The sequence below is a fragment of the Urocampus carinirostris genome, chromosome 10 (assembly GCF_059441175.1).
Source record: "Urocampus carinirostris isolate Australia breed hairy pipefish chromosome 10, RoL_Ucar_1.0, whole genome shotgun sequence".
Classification (NCBI taxonomy): Eukaryota; Metazoa; Chordata; class Actinopteri; order Syngnathiformes; family Syngnathidae; genus Urocampus; species Urocampus carinirostris.
The window spans coordinates 31680610-31702891 of NC_142358.1; the positions used below are offsets into that span (position 1 = coordinate 31680610).

Below are 22282 nucleotides of genomic sequence, written 5' to 3' on the forward strand. Positions count from 1 at the left end.
AATGCTTACCCAGATTGACCTTTTAAGCTGCATCACAGACCTTTTTATATTATTTGAAAGATTACGGATCCGAATTTAAAAAAGAGAAGGAAAATCATTACACAAACACCGTGTGACTTAAAACTTTGGATGCAATTATTTTTTTTATTTACAAAACTGTTGCTAGCAATTTAGACATCAACAGTTGTATGTTGACTACATCTGAGGGGGTTTATCAAACAATCTGTCAAGAACCACAAATGGATCAGGACCCAAACGCGTGACGTTTTCACACAAGCCTTTTAATTTACGGGAAATGAGGAGTCATGCACGTTAGACAGCGGTCTGGTGTGGAAAGACAGGAAGCCAGAGAGCGATGAGATTGATTCTAATTGCCCGAGCAGATATCGGACGGATGGGGTAGACACCGGACAGGACGGGACAGATAGACCGGATGGATAATTAAACAGGGTAACGAAAATAAACAGGACAAACAAGACGGGAACAAAAACTGGAGAGAATAATAAATAGGACAAAAATAGACGGGAACGACACTGGAAACCGATATTAAACCGGACAAAAATAAACATCTTTGCTCCTCTACAATAAGCCAAAGTGTGAAGTTTAAAGTGGATATAACATTTCTACATAAAGTCAGAGAAAGTGCAAACCATCCTAATTTATGATCCATGTCAAGCGATTTTAAGACAAACTGGGCAAGGTGCTATAATGCCAGACAGTTTCTTTTTAATATTTCAAAAATGAGCAGAGAAGCCTAAACTTGCAGCTGTGGTCTGAGAGAGGAGCATGTACAGAGAACCTCTTCATAAATCCATTTTGAGACAGCTATCATGGTTTGTATGCAGAACTTTTACCAAAGCATTTTGTCATTTGTTGGTTATGTTACCATGGTGATTTTCTGTATTTTCCTTCCCATTGTGTAATTATCTAAATATGTCACCTTTGGCCAACAAAGAGCTGAGGGTGTATCCCACCTCCCACTCAAAGACAACTGGCAAATGCTCCAACTCACCTGGGGCCCTAAGACATCCTAGTGATGACAATTCACAAGTTGTTTGTGTTGGTTGTGTAAATCAGGGCTTGCCATCTAATCTCTCCAAGCCGGACATGCATCATGGCAAGTTACAATAAACCATGTTCTTGCTTAACATTGGATTGACTCACATTTCAGGTGCTCCAAGTTAATCATTGCATTAGGGAAAGGAAAATCGATTCTTAGGCAAAGACGGGATAAATGCAGAGTGTATTAGAAGTGTAAAGATAGATAGATAGATAGATAGATAGATAGATAGATAGATAGATAGATAGATAGATACTTTATTCATCCCCGCAGGGAAATTCACATTTCCAGCAGCATCCCTGTGCTGAGAAACAATACAATAATAAAGCAAAAAGAATACAATATACAAATACTCAATGTGACGTGCTAATACCCACTGTAGCGTGTTCTATAGAGTATCTAGATAGTGCTACACAGAATACATATTGCAATAAAATTCGGTAATATGCAATGTAGGGGGTGTGGTTTAATGTGGGCCTTTACTCTGCCGGGTGGAGTTAAAGAGCCTCATGGCATGAGGAAGAAAAGATCTCTTCAGTCTGTCCGTGGTACAAGACAGTATACAGTTTTAGTATTGCCAACAATGACTGTCATTCAACAATTTCACAAAATACAGTCTGGTGATTGTTGTAAATGCTGAGAACATACATATGTGAATTTCAGTATGAGGATTATTAAGGTATTGTGGAATTATAACCCTATTTTTAGAAGTCCGTGCAGGTGTTTGAAAAAGTTCATTCAACTTCAAATTGAGTCTAAGCAATTAATCGGTAAGCCAATTATAGATTAATTTGTCATTTTCAAAATCAAAACATTTGTAAATGTGCCATGTCGTTCATCTAAGGCTTAGAATTCAAAAGTTTTAACTATATCACTCAAGACGGATGCCGAATATTAATACTTGGCATGATGACTGATTAGTATCACCTGTGCCTGCTTGTTTGGTTCCCCGTCCTTTTTGAGCCCAGTCCTTTCACTCGCCTGTTGTCAGTCTGTCAGCTAACCTCTGTTTCTACAAGTTAAGCACTTTGACTCTGACTCCCATTAGTCCTGCTTTTTGCACTCGTTTTTTTCACCCGTCCGTTCCTGATTTCCCCATTTGTCTCTGGCTAAGACCTGTTTTTTGACCCCGAAAGTCGCAAGAAGCAAGTCGCTCTCGTACTCTGATTGTGATCCGAACTCTGAAGTGGATCTTCCGTAGTGAGCGATGGCGGTGTCAGGGACAGAAAAACCGGTTGGTGACTGGGAGAGCAAGGCGTGGTCGGGGTCAGAAACGAGTCGTAAGCCAGAACAGGAGAGTAGACGTATTCGGGAACATAAAGGGGTCGTAAGCCGAGACGGGAGAGCAGACGTGGACAGGATCAAAACAGGTCGTAGCCGGAGACTAATGGGAGCAAAAACGGGACAGGCAGGAGTCATGGTCGAAAAAGGCTTGCCTAGTATACACTGAGGTTCGCAGGCGGACTGACAACAGGGGATTGACAGGACTGGGTTGAAATAGTGACAGAGGGCCAATCAGAACCCACAGCGGTTGGCGCCAAATGAGTGGGCACAGGTGAATCACATAAGTAATCATGCCAAAATTGTTATTTTCCAGATAACTGAAAAATATTGAGATTCTTTATCTGTTCCTTTTTCTCATGGCCAATTTATTGTTGAGAGTGAAGAATTAGTAATCATCCTATTAGGTCTGTCTCGTTCTTACCGCATAATGTTTACATGGCACACTGGATGCATCTTCTATAAATATAAGTCCAGGGTTGGGCAGGGTTACTTTAACTGGATTACTTTCAATTACTTTTGGATTACTCCAGTACCAAATATGCTAATAAAGGACAAAATAAACTAAATATTAATAAAATTATGACTCACAATACGTGGTAAGCTTTCTCTCCTGGCTTTGATCTCTTTGATCTCCGGCAAAACTTACATAGAATGCGACAGAAACAAAATGAAAATAAATCCAAACAGCTTGCCAACATCATTTTTGCCGTTTCATGTATTCCGTTACTCCCCAAGCCTGCACAAAAATTTATTGATATTTAGTTTCTTTTGTCTTTTATTAGCATATTTGGTATTGGAGTAATCGAAAAGTAATTAAAAGTAATCCAGTTAAAGTAACCCTACCCAACCCTGTACTGTATAAGCACCATCTCTAACCATACCCTAAAGAGTGATCACTTAATGCTGTTTCATCATCGATGATTTACTGTTACTGTGTGAGTTGGGATTCCAAAATAACACCTCTGGAATCATCTGGTGTATGCAGAACATAAAAGAGGGATGTTGCAAAGTTTCTCACTGTATATATTATTCTATCACATGCTCTCCGTGTGTTTACATGTGCTTATGCCTAAAGGTCCTATGATCCAAATCACCCTGAACATGTTTATGGGAAGACCTTTAAAATTCCTCAGAAGAATGCAGTAAAAGTTTGATCTTTAGCATTTATGGCAGTAAAATGCTTTGTTTCTGTATATGCCTTGAAGAATATCTGTCTAAAGTGTCCTGGACTGGGAAATAAACATAACTGCTGCATCCATTAGCTATTCATGTGTGTCCTTATAGTAAAACCTAAAGCGATTGGGCCAATATATAATATATCATCAAAATATGTGTTTATTTTGTGACATGTTTTTAAAAAATGTAAAATCTTTTTTTTTTTTTTGCTGCAAACTTAAAATTATTTTGTCAGGAAAAGTGCTGAGTTAGGTACGAGAGTACAAAATACCCCCCTAAAAAAACAGGGTTGGATTCAGATGACCGTTAAGAAAACACTGAGCTGAGAAACATTGGGTGCTATTCTGTATGACAGAATAAAGGCCAGAATGTCAAAATAAGAGGAGCTATTCAGGGAAAATTCGAAGACCATAGCAGCTTACATCACCATGACAAAACAAAACAAAAAAATGTAGCGACTGAATATCAACTAAAACCTAAAGTAAGACATAGTAACTTCAAACTAAGAGTAACTAGATAAAATAAGTAAGGACACGATAACATAAACAAAAATCTGAAAACACAGATACCAAACACACAAAAATTGAGCGGACAAACTAACGAACAAACAAATAGAGTAGATAAGTAGGTAGATAAGTCGGTGGCAGGGTTGGGTAGGGTTACTTTAACTGGATTACTTTCAATTACTTTTGGATTACTCCAATACCAAATATGCTAATAAAAGACAAAAAAAACTAAATATAAATAAAATTACTAAATTTTGTGCAGGCTTGGGAGTAACGGAATACATGGAACGGCAAAAATGATGTTGGCAAGCTGTTTGGATTTATTTTCATTTTGTTTCTGTCACATTTTCTGTTAGTTTTGCCGTAGATCAAAGAGATCAAAGCCAGGGGAGAAAGCTTACCACGTGTTGTGAGTCATAATTTTATTCATATTTAGTTTATTTTGTCTTTTATTAGCATATTTGGTATCGGAGTAATCCAAAAGTAATTGAAAGTAATCAAGTTAAAGTAATCCTACCCAACCCTGGTCGGTGGGTAGGTAGATCAAGCACAAATGACGTATGGATAAACAGAATTCTATATCACTAAACTTAATAATTCAGTAAGGCTTGTTCAGTGTTGCCTTTTCATAGCACATCCATAAAAGTTCCTGTTACACAAGATTATTTTCATCTGTCATTTCGTAAATATTCAATTTATTTTTCTTCAATTTCAACCATTGGCCTACTGTCAATATCCAGATTTAGGAAGTAAAATATTAGCGTGATAATTTTTCACAGACCCTGGCTTCTTGGACCAATTCTGGATAATCCCTAAGTTGACTATACAATAAACATATACCTTTTTTCCTGCCCATTATCATTACCCTTTTATTTATTTGTGGGACACCAAAGCCCCCCAAAAAGGTTTTACTCTTGAATAGTCAAGTGTGACTAAGTTGAGTCAGCGACTCAAATTGCTTAAAGATGTTTGTTACGTGCAACACATGCTGTTGTGCGCTTGTTTGTACAATTTTACATTCATTTTCAACACAACACTTATACACATTGGACTAATTTATAACCGCCATATACTAGGCAAGGGACACATTCCCCTCTAATTATAAATCGTACACGGAGAAATGCATCCAAAATTCGCTTTAAAAATTATTAATTCATCTTCCATTCATCCATTATCTGCACCCTTTATGCTCAATAGGGTCACGGGGGTGCTCAAACCCATCCCAGCCATCTTTGTCTCACGACCAGAACAGAATCAGGACCCAATTGCGTAACGTTAACCACAAGTTTTATTGAAATAAGAGGAAGGGCAGCGCCTGCGATCTGATGCTCGCTGGATGTGGGAGGCAAGTCGCTCTCACAATCGGATCGTGATCTAAATACGGAAGTGGATCTTCCGTAGCGGAGGTGGCGGTGTCAGGGATGGGAAAATAGGTCGATAGCCGGGACAGGAGAGCAAAAACGTGGCTGGGATCAAAAACGGGTCGCAAGCCGGGACGGGAGAACAGACGTGGTCAAAACAGATTGTAGCCGGAGACAAACGGGGAGATCAGTAATGGACAGGTGGAAAAATGGGTGCAAAAATGGGACAGGCGGGAGTCAGGGTCAAAAAGGCTTGCCTTGTAACAACAGAGGTTCGCAGGCGGACTGACAAAAGGAGAGTGACAGGACTGGCCTTGAAAAGGGACAGGGAGCCAATAAGAGGCTGGCGCCAAATGAGCTGGCACAGGTGATCCAAATCGGTAATCATGACACTTTGGGCAGTAAGGAGGGGACACCCTGAACTGATTGCCAGCCAGTTGCAGGGCACACATAGACGGACTACTCACTCATTCACACCTAGGTACAATTTGAACCAGCAAATTAACCTGACATGCACGTTTTTGGAACGTGGGTGGAAACCGTAGTGCTCGGAGGAAACCCACACAAGCACGGCGAGAACATGCAAACTCCACACAGGATGTTTTGATCCCAGGACCTCAGAACTGTGCCGCGGGCGTGCTAACCACTCATCCGCCGCGCTGCCCCTTTAATTCATCTTATCGGTTCTTTATACCAATAATTTGCCGATCATTTGGAGTTACTCAAATTTTGTTCACCTTTACAAAAAATGACTGTGGCTCTTTGGCCTCAAATAATTTGTTGGCTATTGTATCCTTACAGGCAACCACATGCTGCTCCGAGTTCTCCCCTCGGTCTACCCCAAACAACCAGATGTCATCCACCGATACCTTGGCAAGCTCACAGCTTTGATGTCACAGCTGGATTCAGCAGAACAGCAACACCTCATAAGACTTCTTCAAATAATGGCTGAGCAACATCCTTTGGTAATATTAGTTTTATTAGTTTTTTGCATGTTGCTTGAATAAACCTAAAAGTGTTTTAAAGCATATAACACCACATGAATTTCAATGATAAGGTTTATACTAGCTTAAATATTATACATCGTGGAAACAGTACTCAAATACAACCGTCTGGCATAAAAACATGCCAGGCATGTCCATAAACATAACTGACTTAAGTGTCACGGTTGCCATGGCGCCCAATTGGCACCGCCCGTGTGGCGCCAGCTGCGGCTAATTAACTCATTTGCTTTCCGTATTTTTAGGCTCAGTGCGGTCTCTTACTTTGTCAGTCTGTCAACGAACCTCTGCCCTGCAAGACGTGGGTTCTGACTCGGTCCTGTTTTCCTGTTGGTATTTCCAGTCCGGTATCTCCATTCGGGCCCCGGTGCTGTGAAATGCTCTTCCCCCTGAGATTCGATCTGCAACCTCAGTGGAAATGTTTAAATCTAAGCTTAAAACACACTTCTATTCTATAGCATATGAATAACCTATATTTTATGTTGACAATATCAGGGGATGGTGTCATAATAGTCTGTAATAATAGTTTGCAATAGTCTTCTCTCCAGTTTTCGTTCCCGTCTTGTTTGTCCTGTTTATTTTCGATATCCTGTTTCATTATCTATCGTGTCTGCCCGTCCCATCCTGTCCGGTATCGACCCCATCTGTCCGATATCTGCTCGGGCAATTGGAATTGATCTCGTTAGTCTCTGGCTTCCTGTCTTTCCACGCCAGACAGCTGTCTAAAGTGCATGACACCCCATTTCCCGTAAAATATAAGGCTTGTGTGAGAATGTCACGCGTTTGGGTCCTGATTGACACCCCATTTCCCGTAAAATAAAAGGCTTGTGTGAGAATGTCACGCGTTTGGGTCCTGATCCCGTTCTGGTTCCTGACATTAAGTTTCAATAAATTACTACTTAAACAATTATTAATCATCTTATTTTTTTATTAATGTATTTAGTTTTTGTGTTAATAATGGTCAAGGTATATTATTTTGTATTTGGAAAAAAAAAACATTTGTCACATGTTTTAGTTTTTACCAAAACATTTTTGTTTGGGCATCAAAGCTTATTTTATGATTAATTTCTTTTAAAATTCTTAGTAAGTGTGCAAGTCATAAAAATACGCTGACTTTAATGCACAATAAGATCATTCTATACAATCTGTTTTATGCTTTGGTCAATGCATTTTTAGAGGTATAATTTTAGAGTTTAGATATACATGACATGATTTGATTAAAGTGGGAGATAAATTTGCTTGTTTTAGTAAGAATAACCTCAGTGTCAGGACCAGAACAGAAACAGGAACCAATTGTGTTACGTTTCTCACAAGTTTTATCGAAGTAAAAAGTACAATAATTTTCAGTCGTCACAATTTAAATTTGGGTTTTCAGCCAAGGACAAAATAAACAGTGAAATGATTGAACTTGTGTCGCTAAATATAAAAGATTGTCACTCTCATTACTGAAGAAAAGTATCATAAAAGCCTATTGACTTGGTATTATTCTTGTGTGTTGCATCTGAGAAACACAGCAAAAAGAGCTCCTGTTGTGATATATCTTTTTATTTCCCAGCACAACGTGTATATAAAAACCATTAAAGAAACCCACAAGAGTGGGTTCTGTTTTGATATACAAGTGATTAGTAGGAAGAAGTGATTTGAGCTGAAGCAGCAGGAATGTTCTTCTATCCTCTGATCTAATCCTGTCTCGATGTGGATAATGAGGAGAAGCAGTTCATTGCCAGAATGTTTGCAAACATGTCTTTGTTTATCACCAGTCACCTCGCTGTTCGTCTCGCTCTGGTTTTCACCTCATAAAGAGAGTCTCATCGGTGAGATTGGTTCATCTGCAGGCGACCATCATCTAAAGTTACCAAATCTCTTTTTTGTATAGATGTTGAGCCCGCAGGTGCCTGCTCTCGTCAGTTATCTAAGCAACCCATCTCTAACGGAGGCGATTTTGGGCATTCTGGTAGATGTGTCTCAAGCCAGCCCCTCCTCACTGGTCAGCTGTCTGCCAAGGCTCAGGACTACCGGACAACAATGGCCTGCTCTCTTGGGTCACGTGGCCAAAATCCATGGCGCTGTGGGCATCATCAGCGAGGTACACTGACACACGCACGCATAAACAATGGACAACAGACCCATGGTGAAAGTACCAACAAGTGAACCGGATTGATGACCGTTTATGCTGAGTTGCAAGGATTCCATTTAAGCGAGTCCAATTGAAAAATGTGAAACAATGAAAGCAGAAGGCAAATAATGTAGGGGAGAATGCAGCCAACAGGGTCAGTGTCTCTATTAATTATCAATTACTAAAGGGACAGTGTGTGTTATTTGAGCACTAGATGTTGCTGTATTGTGTGTTGCTACCAAAAAATTATGATTAAAAAGCACAAGAAGAAGAGTACAAACTACTGAGTCTCAAAATGACCAATAAGCACCATTTTTCTCTGTATTTTTTGCCCATGCTGTCATTATTTGTCACGGTTGCCCTCACTTATCTGGTTCCTCCGTCTGTTTGGGTTTTGACATTTTTTATTTTTTATTTTTTTTGTGTACCCAAAGTAGCAAGATGCCGGATACTTATGTTAGCTCCCTCTAGATGAGGCCCATGATGTGTAAAATAAATGCTAATTTCTCAACTTACAAGAGTTTTGAAAAATGCATGGTTATATGATTGTTGATGAACTATTGCTTATTATTCAAATCAATATAGTTTTTTCTTTTAACAAGTAGTTGTTTTAACCACTAGGAGGTGGTAGATAATACAAACCTTTCCTTTAGTAATAACTTGGGACATTTTGGGGGAATTAGCTTATCAATTATATAGATAAATTTGGCAGATGCCCATTTTCGAGATTTTTTTTTCAGTCAACTAAGTCTAAATAAAGGTTCTGTGCCCCTTTTTAGGTGTCTTTAAAACACCCGAAAGTTATTTTTTTTCTCTTTCAAACATCTTCTAACTATGCCAAACTAAGCTCAAAGAGCCCTTATGCTTTATTTTCCACTGCACCTATCTGCTTTTATTTTATTATTAGTTCGGAGGAATTGAGGGTGTGGAGAAAGCTGGAAACTGACATCATGCTCATCCCAGCGGGGTTTTTTTCTTTCTATTATTTGTGTTGCATAAATATGTTTAAAGTAAGAAAAAGGAAAAAAAAGAGTTTATTTAAGCGTGTCTAAGAAATGCATGTACTCGCGCGCGCATCATAAACGAGCAGACTAAAGCTACAATGATGACACAAGCCAGGAGAGTAAAAAAAGTTAAAAAAAATAAGTACAGCTCTTTTGAGTAATATAACAGTTTTTGTTTCAGAAATGCATGTAGTAAACAAATAACAAATAAACACGGCAGTTCTCAGCTTTAAAAAGCTTGGCGACCCCTGATAAATTCTGGGTGAAAGAGCGGTTACTCCACCTTTCATGATTCATCCCATGCAAGCAAGATGAACAACAGAAACCTTTTGATAAAGGATGCTATGCCCCCGGGCATTGAAATGCACTTATCATTTCACTTCATGTTATTTCATGTTTATGTTCATACTATTTTGTTATTCACTAGTTGCATTTTAGTTACATGGCACTTTTTCGTTAGTTTCGCCAAGTTTTTAATTCTGATTTTACCCGGGTATCTGTGAGGGGACCTGAGAGTAAGCGCACTGGTGAGCATTTGTGGAATGAATGAGATGGCAGAGAGGTGCAAACGGAAATGGCTAATATAAACAAAAATAATGCTAACAAGGAAAATAAGAAAAAGAGTTAAAACAATCCGCACCAGACTTAATTGTTGTCCCCTGAAGCGTGCAAAATAAATATACTTTTAAATGCAATTGTAATCCTGCAATGTTTACCTTATTTTGATCAAATATACCTGTAATTAGATTACATCTTTTTTCGGGTTGGCAGTAGCTCAAGAGGTTTGGATCAAGAGGTCACATGTTCGATTCCCGGCTCTTCCGTGTTATATGTTGAAGTGTCCATGGGCAAGACACTGAATCCCTAATGCCCACGATAAGCAAGTAGTTGCCTTGCAAGGCTGCGATCGGTGTGTAAATAGGTAAGTGTAAAGCACATTGTAAAGTGCTTTGGGAGGTCTTCATTGACTTGAAAAGCGCTAAATAAATGCAGACCATTTAAATTTTACATTTAAAGCGTCAGCATATGTGTGCGTGTTTTTTGACTCAGATAAATACAAGCGAATGCACTCACTCACAAACGTGTAAAGTAGTAGAGCAGTGCCACACTTTTTTATTTTATTTATTTTGAAAAGAAAAGAAAAGAAAAACCCACAAGGTTCAACTTTGTTACAAACACACATTGTTACTGTTCATTTGGAGCTCAGTGTCCCGTATTTCTTCACATTTGGAAACTAAAAGCCTGATTTCTGGGAAATTGCTCTGCAGAGACCTACAAGTGATGGCAGTGCCTCCTGAAAGGTCCTGTTTGAGCATCCCCCTACACACACACTTTACTGGTTGCACAACTCTCTTATGCTTCCATTAGATCTGAAAAGATTTCATTTGTATCAAGTATTGAGTTTTTGTTTATTTTAGTCCAAACATCTCAACTTGAGACCTCAAGGATAAAAATTCATATTAAAAGAAACACTTCAGGTATCTGAAGTTCCTAGGTTTTTTTACTTTTTATTAGCAAAGTTTGGGGCATATATACAGATACTGTCATGATGACTGATTAATTTTACCTGTGCCCGCTTGTTTGGCGCCCGCCGCTGCTGGCTTCCTGATTGGTTCCCCGTCCTACTTAAGCTCAGTCCTTTCACTCCCCTATTGTCAGTCCGTTAGCGAACCTCTGTTTTCACAAAGCAAGCATATTTTGACTCCTACTCCCGTCGGTCCCATTTTGTCACCTGTTTTCCACTCGTCCGTCCCTGATTTCCCCCATTGTCTCCTGCTACGACCTGGTTTTTGACCACGTTCTGATCTCCTGTCCCGGATAATGACCAGTTTTTCTGTCTAACTATGCTTTGATCTCCCACTCCGGAAGATCCACTTCCGCATTCGGAACACGCTCCGATCCCTTGAGCTGCTTGCTTCCCGCGTACAGAGAGCACCGGATCACTGGCCCTGATTTTTCCTCTAGATCTCAATAAACTTTTGAGGAACGTTACACGATTGGGTCTACCATTTGTTCTGGTCCTGACAGATACGAAACACTCTGGATAATGCATGAGATTAATGAGGTTGGACTGATCAACTCTGCTTTGTGGCAACCAAAATTGAACACGTTTGTGCCCCACTATTTCACATTCCACCGCTTACGCCGGCTTGCATGTCTCCGCTAAACTCCATAAACCTCAACGAAAGTAAAACACATGCAGCAGATTGGCAAGATTAAATTCGGCACGTTGTTTAAAGTTGCGTTTATTAGCTTTTTTCAGTACAGCTTGAATCCCTCTGTGTAATAGGACTCTTATCTTTTATCAATCCAGGATATATTTTTTGGAGAACATCAAACTAAGACCAGTCCTCGGTGAACAGCAGTTTCGGCCAACATTATCTGAGATTTTCTCCAGCTCTCCTGCAAGCCATAAGAGTGGTATAGAAAATCTAATAAATTAACAACATTGATTTGATTACAGTTCATTCCAGGTGTTTTCCACCAAAAACTGTTCCCATGATTTTGCATTATTATATGTTATCAGTTCATGTAATCATGCAAAAAAATGAACCTTATTTAAAATCTGCCCTGTGTGTTTTCTATTCACGATCTTCACCCCAATAAGCTTCCCTTTCAATCTTGTGCTCTACCATAAAGTCTCCTTAATACCTCTTTGGCAGGTTTTGTGGAAGCCTACTGACTTCTGCTCAGTTGGGTTTAACATTCACACGTGAGGTTATTATCACACTGTGGGTTCTTGTAAACAGTGTTGGGAATAACACCATTATAGATAACTCTATTACGCTATTACCGACTGTCGAAAGCGGTGCGTTATTTCTAATAAATTGAAACGGGGCGTGTTGGTGTGGATGGGTGTTTACTCTCGTTTCACTCGCAAGTAAACCATAACATACAACTGTAAACATTACGGGACAGACCGCGCATGCTCAGTAACAATGTGGCATTATGGGTAATGTGGTCAATGTGGGAGATGGATTGAATAGTCACTTTATATTGTTCAATGTTGACTTTTGTTGTGAACAAAAGACATAAAGTACAGCAGTGTATGTCTACTCGAGCAGTTGTCAGACTAGAGAGTGTGAATTATTCCATAAAGTGAAATTTACTTACCGGTAATATTGTTTTACTGTTGACTTTTGCTGTGAACAAAATACTTGAAGTGCAGTGGCATATGTTGACTTGACCTGTAGTCTCAGGTTGTGAGGGTTAGATTTAATTAATCAAACTCACTTTATATTGTTTACTGCTGATTGTTATATTATGCTATTTTCGAAATCGAAATAAAAAAAACGTTTGATTTGGAAAAATAAATAAATAAATAAAAACGAAAGATTTCTCTTTTTTCTTTCTTTCTTGAAAAAGTTGTTGGCCACCCGGGCAGAGACGTTGTGTAAGTTGTACGCCCGACGTAAAAGATGCACGCCCCGGGCGTCCGAGCAGACATTATTTCAGACACTGCTATTTTTTACTATTTATTTTTGTTACACTTTAAGTGTAGGATCAATCTGTTGCTGGTGGGGTGCAATAAATATTGTAAGGTTCTTTAATACAACTATCTGTCTTGTTATTTTCTGTTTAACTGACCTGTATACTACTCAAAACATTTCAAATTATTTGACATACAACTTCTTTTTAACTAAAATACTTTCACTGGTGACTGGTTACTTTTACTACATAGTAATACAGTTACTAAATCAGTTACATTTTGGAAGAAGTAGTGAGTAATTATGAGTAATTATTTTTTTAAAGTAAGGCTCCCAAGACTCCTTGTGAAGCATGCTTAAACTATGCCGAAATAACATTTTTGCCATTAATCACACACGTTTGTGTCTTACACCAAAGGATGCAAAGGCACAAGAAAGAATGTGGGTGACTGAATGAAAAATAAACCTCTCTGGATTGTTTTAGGAGAAGCATACTTATCAACACTACTGTTAAATGCGTTAGAGTACCGCTTTGTTTCTCTTAAAAAGCCTACCGTTTAAAAAAAAATGATCTACAGTTTTTTTCAAATTCAAACAACGATAAAAAATATTGACTCAAAGCTAGAGGTAAGATTGTGGATCTTTTTTTGTTGTTGGTGGAGTATCTACACAGCGTGCACTTACTTTCATCCAAGTAATTATTTGGAGGGCGACCTTTTACTCCTACTTGAGTAATATTATTCTGAAGTAACAGTACTTTTACTGAGTAACACAGTCGGGCGCTGCATCTCAGGGCTGCGCTTACTTCGGCGCCGAAGTGCACACTTGATTTGAGGGATTGAGCCCGAGGTAAACCAATCGCCCCACTTTGGCGTTTCACTTCGGCGTCGCACGTACTTCAGCCAAAGCACGCACTTAGGCACCGATGTACGCGTGCCACCAAAGTGCAGCTTCGGGTTCCCTTAAATCAGGTGAATAAATAACGTTTTTCTTCAAGAAGTGTTTTTTTTAGCGTAGTTCTGGAGGCTTTAAGCAAATATTTTGATAAATAGTTAATGCATGAGGTTTGATATTATTTTTATTATTTTTTTTTCCCAATAGTTTGTGGCAAAATGAACCAAACGTTTTACTTACTGTAGTTAGGGATCAATAATGGATTAAAGAATGGAATAAAAACATTTTATTAAGTGATGAAAGATCAATACATTGTGTTAATATATTATACATTTCTATATCTTATTTTCTTTTCAATAAACATTTATTTTGGGCCACTTTTATATGGTTGTGATCATTAATGTAGTCCCCGTGTCCAATGAAGCCCAACATTGCATTACCCGTTTAACTATGATGTCAGGACCAGAATGGAGACAGGACCCACTTGTGTTGCGTTTCTCACAAGTTTTATTGGAAGAAAGAGAAAGGGTTGCACCCATGATCCGGTGATTGCTGGACGCGGGAAGCAGTTCGCTCTGAACGCGGAAGTGGATCTTCGTGGCGAGCAATGGCGGTGTCGGGAATGGAAAAACAGGCCAGTAGCCGCGGCAGGAGAGCAAAAACGTGGTCGTAAGCGAGTCGTAAGCCAGGAAAGGAGAGTAGACATGGTCGGGGACAAAAAGAGGTCGAAAGCCGGGACGGGAGAGTAGACATGGTCAGGATCAAAAATGGGTCGAAGCCGGGGGACAGACAGGAGCTGAAAAACAGGTAGAAGTCAGGGTAGAAAAAGGCTTGCCTAGTGTTAACTGAGGTTTGCAGACTGACTGACAAAAGGGGACAGATAGGAGTGGGTTTAAATAAGGACAGGGAGCCTATCAGAGTCCGAGGCAGTTATCACCAAAGGAGCGGGCACAGGTGGTTCACATCAGTAATCATGACATATGATTCATTTATTTGATTTTCAAGCATGTGACATAATAATGCAGTTGTACTTCTCTAAATAACTATTATTCCCTCCTACTTATTGCGGGTACTATTATGTAAATAAGGACTGAGGCAGAAGTTATGTAAAAATGTTTTATCCCAGGTAGCTATTGCAAAAACTTTTCTTTCTCCGATCCTTGATTCTGTTTTTAAGCTGTAGATAGAGGGATAAAAGGGGATTTGGAGAGTTAAAAATGAATCTTCCCAGCTTTTTTGCTTTCATATTGTTATTAGATCCAGCACAGGGGGTCATGACCAGATGCCAAACAGCTAATAGCTACTGTTGTTTGTAACTGTGACTAGCCTGTTTTATCTGTAATTATATCATTTATCTATTTATTTAGCAAATGTGTTATTCAAAATTCCCCCTTCACGTTCTCTTTTGACGGAAACTTGTTTTTATGACCCGCAGGCCCATGCACACACTTCTTCGGTTTATCTGGTGTCTCAGCTGGGCAACATGGAGCATGCCTGTCATCACACACTCCTCCTGGAGATCCGAGCCCTGATGGACCGTTACCCATCTTTGTTCGGAGGCTTCGGTAAAGACCTCTATCGGCAAAGCAACTCGTTTACTGCCATGGCGAGGCTGCTGGCGAAGCAGCTGGAGGAAAGCGCTACCGCACGACAGAGGTCAGAGGAAGCACACGCATCTTTATTTTACTGTTATATTAATTTTACTGGACCACGAGTAGCAAAATGACCGCTCCTTGATGAAACAAAGCTGTGATCTTCTCTTATCTTTAGGTATTTTTGGGGAAGTCTTTTTCTGTGGTTAGTTAAGACTTTTCCTTCTCTTTAAATTATTAAACTTGTCCAACAGTTGAGGTCTGCGACCACTTGAGCCAAGATGTCTTTACCCGTGCCCTCAATCATGTTGCTGGTGGTGTCATATGAAAGAGGAATTTGGGCTAATTTACCTTTGGCCACTGTTCCAAGCATCAGATTTGCCCTTTTTAACGCAGCTGGGATTACAATTGTTTCACCAACGGGTTTTTGCTTTCCCTTCTTTCCAATCATATGCTGTGAGGACCGGTTTGTTATGGGTACAAATTCAAGAGAAAGCAGGGTAGCTTTATCATATAATCTATCTCTCTTCACCTTGAATTCAGCAAGCATTGTGCTCTTATAGTCCCCATCTCAACGCAGCTTCTCAAGGAGTTCCTTTATTTTGCATTTTTATTTTCAAGCTAGAGTTTTTAAGTTGGCTTAGCAAATCATTCAGATAGGACGTTGACTCCCATCCCTTTCAGAGATACACGAGAATCAGTATTTACATATACTATATAGTACGTATTGAAATGTGAAGATAGTAACTACACAACGTACTAAGATGACTTTTACACGTTGGATCACGACTGAGTGCGCTAATTGGCCATGGTAATCTACAGCCAGTGATGGCCAAGCAGGGAATGATGAGTCGGTGTGTTTTGACCTCCACGGCAGAGGCTCCACCGAACCCCTAAGACTGACTTACCGAAGCCCTAGGGTTCGAGCGAACCCAGGTTTAGAAACAACGTTCTAGACACATGCTGCAGACGCTACAAATGCGGTGTGCATGATCGTTATGCTGATTCCGTGCGATGTTCATCCCTTCCGGATGCAAAGTGCAGTAGGTTAATTTTGACCCGTGTTTTAAGACTGTAAAGACACCAATCTGTTGGCAGTGACGAAACATCTGTTTGTAGTTTAGACCCCATGACAAAGTTAACCAACAACACTGAAAACAATCTGGTTTGTGTGTTTGTGTTTATCAATTGTTTATTTGTATCGATGGAAAGCTCTGAAATGATTAAACACAATCACATCTGAATTTTGCCCCCCAAGCACACAGTGTTGCGCAATAAAAGCATGCATCCATGACAGGTCAGCATGTGTTTTTGCGTAAGTGGGAGGGTGAAACGCATTGTGTGCAGACTGAGGGCTTTGCTTGGGGCTTTCTCCTCGCACATTACTGGAACGGGGTGGTAAAATAAACTTGGGAGATGTAGAAAAACTTAAGTTGATTTTACCTCTGCCCAGTATAAAAGCAGAATGTATTGTTTTGTTTTTCATGAAATCTGCAGAAACTGTTCACATGTGGTCTCTGTGCTGAGAAAGTATGAAATACTGTGCATTTAAGTATTAGTCCTTATTAGGGTTACAGGTGATTTCTCACACTAAAGTTCACATCTGTGTGCTATTCTGGCACATGTTAACCTAACATGCATTGCTATATTGAGGATTTAGCAGTCTGGCTTAGTTCTGATTCTAACACCCTGTCCACTCAATCCTATTTTAATCTTTCAATGAACCAGGAAGTAACCTTTTGGATGGAATACAAACAAACATTGATATAAACAAACCTAAATTGGATTTTTTTTCACTGTTTTCAACAGTACAGCTGAGTACCATTGCAATTATTGTTAACTATTTTGGCTGAGCAAACTGAGTCATGAAAGAAGAACAAGATTAAGGGGATACTTGGCAGTCCAAAAAAGAAGCATAAAAAGGCCAAGCGGAATTGGGTTGATGAAAAAAGGGAAAGTATGAGTGACAGAGAACTAGAATGCCAGCCAATGCGAAAATGTGACGTATCCTGAAACATTAGCAAGATTATAAAGAAAGGCAACTACACGAATAAATCTAAATAAATAGCTTCACATTTTATGGGTTACAGTGAGAATGGGCATTGCTCACCATCTCCCGACACATTACTTGGCCACGAAAGAGGAGAAACAGAGGGAGCGTGGTCTATAGTTGGGAAGCCGGTGAAGACGGAAGGTGAGCCGGAGGTAAAGGAGGACTCTCCCGCCCGCCAGCGGCGATACAGCCTGAATCAAGCGCTGAGGGATGAGCAACGAGAGATCAGATTCAACAGGTGGGGAGAATATGATCTGTGTTCTGTATATAACCTTAGAATGACTATAGACCAGTGCCGGCCGGGCCCTGCATTTCACATCTATGTAGGCCTTCACTAGTGCTATGTCTGAATCAATTCAACCCTCAAAAGTATTGTATGGCTATAAAATGTTAGATTTCAATGAATCTATTTTTACAGATTATTCCTGCGTTTCAGTTACATCAAAACGTTATTTTCTATTGCCATCGAAGCAAATGCTGAAAGTTGGTGGAATGGAGTGTTAGGTATTGCACAGAGGGAATCAAGGAAGCAAGGTTTTGGGTGCTCTATGGAGAGTGATGATTAACAAGAGTATGGGTATGGATGTCAAGAAAGGACTGTATGAGAATGTGATTGTGCCGACTGTGTTGCATGGTGCAGAGACTTGGAGCCTGAACGCAGATTTGAGAAGGAAATTAAATGTTTTTGAGATGAAGTGTTTTGGAGTATGTTAGGAGTGACAAGATTGGATAGATTGAGAAATGAAATTGTGAGGGACAAAACTGGAGTAGTAGTAAAACTGAGCAAGTGTGTGGATAAGAGAGTAATCGGTTGGTTTGGACACATGGAGAGAATGGATGACGAGCGAATGTTGAAGAGGATCTACAGAGCAGAAGTAAATGAAAAAAAAGGAGCCCAGGAGGAAGGCCGCGATTGACGTGGATGGATGGTATTATGAGTGCACTGCAGGAAAGAGGTCTAAATATATTGGAAGCTAGAGCTCTTGTTGGTGATAGGAATGGGTGGAGAGGTGTTGTAAAACGGCACCTGTATGATGCAGCAGGGGTAAACCAGTGAAAGCTGTCGGGCCCTGCTGTTGAACAGAAGAGTGTGTTGTGTCACTCAGACCCGAGTGACATGGCCGCTTTTTTGTGTCCCGTTTCATGTGGAGGGCCATGGCCAATTTCTTTGCGTTTTTTGCTCCTTTTTTTGTATTTTGTTTTTTGTTTTTGTGTATGTGTTTGTCTTGCTGTCGGTCACCTCTCATGAGGGATATGATCAGGGTAGATAGACAGATAGATTACATTGAATGTAGGGAACTTAAAAAATCTGAATGAAGTGAATATATCATCCCTAAGCTAAACAATTGTTAAACTCTGGATAGTTCTATGAACACTTTTAGATAGATAGATAGATAGATAGATAGATAGATAGATAGATAGATAGATAGATAGATAGATAGATAGATAGATAGATAGATAGATAGATAGATACTTTATTCATCCCCGTAGGGAAATTCACACTTTTAGAGCAATACACTTAAAAGCCCAAAACAAACAAATCCTTTAAGGGTCTCATGAGAAAAGACCCTTCTCATACTTTCTCCAATTTTTCCATTCGTTGCTCCATTGTGTGATTGCTGTTATTTTCTTCAGGTTTTACACGTTGTTTTGTTCCCAGATAGTAAATAGACAAATGAAAATAAAATAAAATGTATAGGTGATTCAAACAGTATGACTAACTAATTACTTATATCGATGTAGGCAGTGTCGGCCACGTTACTGAAAAAAGTAACCAGTTACAGTTACTAGTTACTTAATTCAAAAAGTATTAAACTGATTGAAAATACCCACAATATAAAATAACTAGGAAGAAACTTGTACACTAACCAGTGGAAGCGGTGAAGCCTTCATATTTCTTGGCCTGTGCAATCTTGAGACCTTGCAAACTAACATTTGTGATAGTGATGTTTGTATAAATGTGAAAAATACAAAAATACAAAGTACAGATAATAATTTTGTAAATATTATTTTCTCATTTTAATTCAAGATAAATGATCAGACAACAGAACCGAAGATATTTACTTTACAGATGCATTTTGTTAATTATTTTATTAGATTCCAAAGAATGTTATTTTTTCTGAATGTACAGCTTGTGGGGAGTATTTTACCCAGGTCAAAAGTGAATCCCCGTGAGGTTGTCTTATTTACTTGCAGCAGGGATCAACTAAAACATGTTTTTGGCTTAATATTGCATTCTATTGTGGTGACATTCTGTTCTCTCTTAGGTCCAAGAGCCTGGCTCTTCACGCTTTGCGCTCAAAATCCATCAACTCAGATGGCGTGGACGACGAAGAAGTGAAGCTGACTTCAGACGACATCACATTCACCAGCTTTTTGCCCTGCCAGCATTTGGCAGAACCCCAGGAAGTGACACCTCCCACTAAGAGTCCGACAGACATTGCACCCGCTTCTCCCCAACCCTCAGCCCCAGACCATGAGGTCAAAGAGGCAGAGAGAACTGGCGGAGGGCAGAAAAACAAAGAGGAGGCCGAGGCAATGTTGGTTTCTGATAGACTTTTCATCCACTTAAGAGACAATCTAGAGCTAATCCAGGAGTTTTGTAAGGCCATGGTCCAACAAATCCCCGTACCAGAACAATGTGTTATTGAAGGTAAGATGGACAGTCATGCGCTTGTTTGAAATTAGGATGCACCTGCATCAATGTACAGTTCATTTAACCCTATAACAATCAACGTTATCCAAAACAAATGTAGCATTTTTATCTTGTGTTTACAAGGATATACTTTTTGAATTTCTGAGTTACCCTGAAGAGGATGCCAGGACCACTATATAAAACGACGATTAGTCCCATAATTTTAAAGGAGCTACATATCTATACTATTTGCAGTGTCTGAAACTCATGACAAAAAGTTACCGGACACCAGGGCAGACAACTGTGAAAAGTTGCCTGCCCAGCAATAAAATTGCCTGTCCCATTTTTCCCAACTTGAAACACAATAAGATGACTAATGGCAGAAAAAACATTGTTGCAAAGTATTAAGGATTAATAATCAGAATATATAACAGGACAACAGTTTAAAATTAAGTTTATTATAAATCTACTTATAACATTCATTGCATGTATATGACATCGCTGTTTTCCATCTGCCATCAGAATGCACCTGTATTTACTCATCCTTATTCATGCAATGTTTGCGTTGCGTCATCTGCTACAAGCCACGTGAACTCTTTTCACGATGCTTTTAATGTACGTTTACGTTTTGTAGCGTCATACATTTTGTTAGCTTCTTTTGAATCTTTCTTCTGGGGCTGAGGTTTTGGTTTGATTCCTAACCACTTATCCATTTTTCTTGTGTTCTCTGTGCGTTTACCACTAAGAGTCCGACAAAATGTACGTTTACGTTTTGTAGCTTCATACATTTTGTTAGCTTCTTTTGAATCTTTCTTCTTCGGGCTGAGGTTTTGGTTTGATTCCTAACCACTTATCTATTTTTCTTGTGTTCTTTGTGCGTTTACTTTGAAAAATGATATGCAAATGCACGACCTTATAATGCTCGGGAAAGTCTGGAAGCACGAAGTTATTCGATGCAGGCTTCTGATTGGCTGCCAAGTATGCAAATTGCCAAACGAAATTCCTAAATTTCCGAACTGAACGAAGATTTCGAAATCGGAATAAAGCAAACTTTTGATTTGGAAAAAAAAAAGAAAGATTTTTTTTATTTTTAGTTTTTTCTTGAAAAAGTTGTCGGCCACCCGGGCGGAGACGTTTTATTAGTTGTACGCCCGACGTAAAAGATGCACATCCCAGACGTTATTTCAGACACTGCTATTTATCAATTCACAGTTCATTAATTTGACAACAAATTACTCATTTGAACAAAAAAAGCAAACATTGCAAACAAACAACTAAATTTATTCAAACTTAAGACAATGAACAAAACATTTCAACAGGATGCAAATTGGAATGACGTTGGACTTTTAGAGTGTTGAAAAAGTGGTGGATATATATATATTGAAAGTGAAAATAGGTAATGAAAGAAATGAGCAGATATTTTCTGTTAGGTATTTTAAGCGTTTGACCCCACCACCAAATTGGCAGTTATGTTTTTGTTTTGTTGCTTTAAGTATATTGAGAGAGAGAACGATATCGTGACTCGGGCCGGCTAGATCGCTCCCTTGGGAGAGAGAGGGACAGAGTTGATTCGGCGTGCTTTGGTTGAGAGAGATAGGCGCTGAGAAACACACTCGCGGCATGAGCGTATTTGAGACTGTTTTCTGCACACGCGACACAAACGTGGGCGTTTGCGGTTCTGGTGTCCCGGGAAAAAGAACGAGTCAGTGCCTGCTTTTAATAGCGACCTTTTGACGTCAGCAACCTCTGGAATTGTGTCATTCAAACCTGCAACTTCCTCTTATGGCAAGGCGATTGAAGCCTTCGCTTCTAAAAACAAAGCTCTCATTTAGAAGCTAAAATTAGGCTGATTCTATCAAACACACCATTATAAATTACAAAGGATTAGAAACTCCTGCGATCTAGGCATAAAACATAAATCATGGATCATCACACCATGACAAATCACCAATCTTTTGATTAAAAGCAAACACTTTGAAGATTTGAATCCATCCATTATCTGCACCGCTTATCCTCAGTAGGGTCGCAGGGGTGCTGGAGCCCATCCCAGCTAACTTAGGGCAGTGGGCAGGGGACACCCTGAACTGGTTGCCAGCCAGTCGCAGGACACATAGAGACAGACAACTCACCCGCTCGTTCACACCAAGGGACAATTTGGACCGGCCAATTAAC

General features: G+C 39.5%; 1 protein-coding gene across 3 annotated transcripts in view; it reads left to right on the forward strand.

Annotated features, from left to right (window-relative positions):
- veph1 (ventricular zone expressed PH domain-containing 1) overlaps positions 1–22282 on the forward strand; it is a 105349-nt gene that overhangs the window by 36730 nt on the left and 46337 nt on the right. For all 3 annotated transcript variants that reach the window (XM_088346354.1, XM_088346357.1, XM_088346356.1), the window contains 5 exons: positions 6189–6352; positions 8265–8474; positions 15266–15486; positions 17513–17713; positions 19743–20128. In XM_088346354.1, coding sequence (XP_088202480.1) covers positions 6189–6352; positions 8265–8474; positions 15266–15486; positions 17513–17713; positions 19743–20128 — 1182 coding nt within the window. The remainder of the gene's footprint in view (positions 1–6188; positions 6353–8264; positions 8475–15265; positions 15487–17512; positions 17714–19742; positions 20129–22282) is intronic.